We start from the raw sequence: 3270 nt of genomic DNA on the forward strand, positions 1-3270 counted from the left end.
AGAGAGGCGGGGGATGGGGGAGAGAGAGAGAGAGAGAGAGAGAGAGAGAGAGAGAGAGAGAGAGAGACAGTTATAATCTGTGGGACTCCTGATTACGGATGGCTGTGGCATCACTGTGGACTGAACTTCCTGCTGATACAGAAACACTGAGCTCACTGGTCTCCAGCCCTGATCCTGGAGATCTGCCTAGTAGAGCCTAGTTTTAATCTCTGTCTGCCACACCTGCAGCAGCTAATCAACCTCATCCCAAGTCCCTGATTGGCTGGATCAGATCCATTACAGTCCAGTAAGGGGGCAGAGCCGCTTACTGGATACAGGTTGGAACTAAACTCTGGAAGGTGAATCTCCAGGACCAGGACTCGAGACGCTTTTCCACTGCATGGCACGGCTCAACTCGACTCGCTTCCACCAGCTACTTCATTTCCCACTGCAGATATAGTGCCCCCTCAGTGTAGCTGGTCGTCATAGCAACGCCATATGAAACTGCTGTGATGTAAAGGAGACAAATTGTGTTCAGAAGAGGCAGCGAGACACAAGACAGCTGACAAAAACAGGAGAGTTTGGGGAGAAACCACATCAGAGCTCAGATGTCGAGACGATTCTGGAGCTCAAAGGCGACACAAGAGGCTGCGCTAACCTGGCAGCTAAGGTTAGCATAAATCTTTAGCGATTCTCTTTGACCAATCAGCAGTCGGCAGCATTTACATCACCTTTAGGTATCAGCTCAGCTCGCTTGGAACCTCAACGGAGGTGATACCAAAAACAGAACCGGATTTGCCGAATGAAGAACCAGAAAGGAAAGTCGAGTCAGGAGTCGGGTCGAGTCGAGCCGGCACCATGCACAGGAAAAGCGGCTTTGAATGGCCACTCAGGAGCCCGACACGTTTTGTTTGAAGTCCATTAAAAAATCATATTAATAAAGACGTCCAGTCACGTTGTACGACATCACTGAGTACGTTACGTTCACTTACAGGTACATTTATACACTTCAGCACCCCGAACTCCCGCGACCTCACACGAACTAGAGAGATAAAAAGGTCAGTTTAGGTTTAAGGTGGACCGGTCAGAAACGTCTCTCACTGCCCGGCTGGTCGCTCTGCTGTCCGACCTGCTCATCGGTTCGTTAACAGGAATGTTTATTTGTTCATTACGCCTGTTTGCGTTGTGTAACATGTACCAAATTAATGCTGAATTTTCTTATGGGCCACAATTCAGAGCAAACAAACAAAACTGAACATTACGCTGGGCAAATAAATAAATAAAATAAATAAATAAACAATGTTTAACGAATGAACTTCACGCTGATCTGTTTCCGTTGATGATGAATCGCTCGTTAAACAGTGGCACTATGCTGAGTTTGGGGGAGTGCGGGCGTTTACCCACACCGTCACTTCTCTTCTACCAGATCTACTGAAGACGTGATGGAGATCCGACTCCACACTCGCTCACTGCACCAATCAGAATCACCATGGAAACAGAGCCCTGCGGCGGGTCCTCGTGGCTGAACCTACAGTGATAATCTACGGCGCTGTAATAAATCAGGGTGAATGTTTGTGGTGCAGCAGGTGGCGCTGATCCTCAGATGGCCGGACTCTTTTGCAGCTTCTCCCTCTCAGAGCTCGAGCTCAGGAACGCAGCCTGGAAACTGTGCTGAGCTTTATACCTGCACAGGTAACCATAACAACAATGAGAGTTTATTCATATCGGTCAATAGATAAACCATATTCATTGATCTACACCGGAGAACCAGAGCAGTTCTACAGTACGTACTGGACCATGATGATGATGATGATGGCGGCGCAGCTGATGACTGACAGGACGACGGCGATGATGACCAGAGCGAGCTGCAGGGTGTGAGTGTGTGAGTGATCGTCCAGCCCGTGTGAGCCCGAACCTGAACCCGAAAACGTCTGTAACAGCTGGATCCCACAGCGCACGCCGTCATAGCCCTTCATACACCTGCACAGGTAATCAATAACATCGATCAGTCAATCAATCAATCAATCAATCAATCAATCAATCAATCAATCAGCTGGACCACACAGCGCATGCTGTCATAGCCCTTCATACACCTGCACAGGTAATCAATAACATCGATCAGTCAATCAATCAATCAATCAATCAATCAATCAATCCATCAATCAATCAATCAGCTGGACCACACAGCGCATGCTGTCATAGCCCTTCATACACCTGCACAGGTAATCAATAACATCGATCAGTCAATCAATCAATCCATCAATCCATCAATCAATCAATCAGCTGGACCACACAGCGCATGCTGTCATAGCCCTTCATACACCTGCACAGGTAATCAATAACATCAGGAGTGAGTGAATGAGTGTGTGAGTGAATGAGTGAGTGTGAATGAGTGAATGAGTGTGTGTTTGTGAATGAGTGAGTGAATGAGTGTGCGAGTGTGAGTGAGTGAGTGAGTGTGTGTGAGTGAATGAGTGTTTGAGTTAATGAGTGAATGAGTGTGTGAGTGAGTGAGTTAGTGAGTGTGTGAGAGAGTGAATGAGTGTGTGTGTGAGTGAGTGTGTGTGTGAGTGAGTGAATGAGTGTGTGTGAGAGAGTGAATGAGTGTGTGAGTGAGTGAATGAGTGTGTGTGTGAGTGAGTGAATGAGTGTGTGTGTGAGTGAGTGAATGAGTGTGTGTGAGTGAGTGAGTTAGTGAGTGTGTGAGTGAGTGAATGAGTGTGTGTGTGAGTGAGTGAATGAGTGTGTGTGAGAGAGTGAATGAGTGTGTGAGTGAGTGAATGAATGTGTGAATGAGTTAGTGAGTGTGTGAGTTAGTGAGTGTGTGTGTTAATGAGTGTGAGTGAGTGTGTGAGTGAATGAGTGTGTGTGAGTGAGTGAGTGAATGAGTGAATGAGTGTGTGAGAGAGTGAATGAGTGTGTGAGTGAGTGAGTTAGTGAGTGTGTGAGTGAGTGAATGAGTGTGTGTGTGAGTGAGTGTGTGTGTGAGTGAGTGAATGAGTGTGTGTGAGAGAGTGAATGAGTGTGTGAGTGAGTGAATGAGTGTGTGAATGAGTGTGTGTGTGAGTGAGTGAATGAGTGAGTGAGTTAGTGAGTGTGTGAGTTAGTGAGTGTGTGTGTTAATGAGTGTGTGAGTGAGTGTGTGAGTGAGTGAATGAGTGTGTGTGTGAATGAGTGTGCGTGTGAGTGAGTGAATGAGTGAGTGTCTGAGTGAGTGAATGAGTGTGTGAGTGAGTTAGTGAATGAGTGAGTTAGTGAGTGTGTGACTGTTTGAGTGAATGAGTGAGTTAG

The 3270-nt window shown here is 46.9% G+C and overlaps 1 protein-coding gene across 1 annotated transcript in view; it reads right to left on the bottom strand.

Moving 5' to 3' along the window:
• areg (amphiregulin) overlaps nt 1-3270 on the bottom strand; it is a 14858-nt gene continuing 11588 nt past the window's right edge. The window contains exons 4-5 of the mRNA XM_036599044.1: nt 1771-1959; nt 1-1663 (exon numbers count right to left, since the gene is read on the bottom strand). Of these exons, the coding sequence (XP_036454937.1) occupies nt 1579-1663; nt 1771-1959 (274 nt within the window). The 3' untranslated portion in view covers nt 1-1578. The remainder of the gene's footprint in view (nt 1664-1770; nt 1960-3270) is intronic.

Source organism: Colossoma macropomum, unplaced genomic scaffold, assembly GCF_904425465.1.
Source record: "Colossoma macropomum unplaced genomic scaffold, Colossoma_macropomum, whole genome shotgun sequence".
Lineage (NCBI taxonomy): Eukaryota > Metazoa > Chordata > Actinopteri > Characiformes > Serrasalmidae > Colossoma > Colossoma macropomum.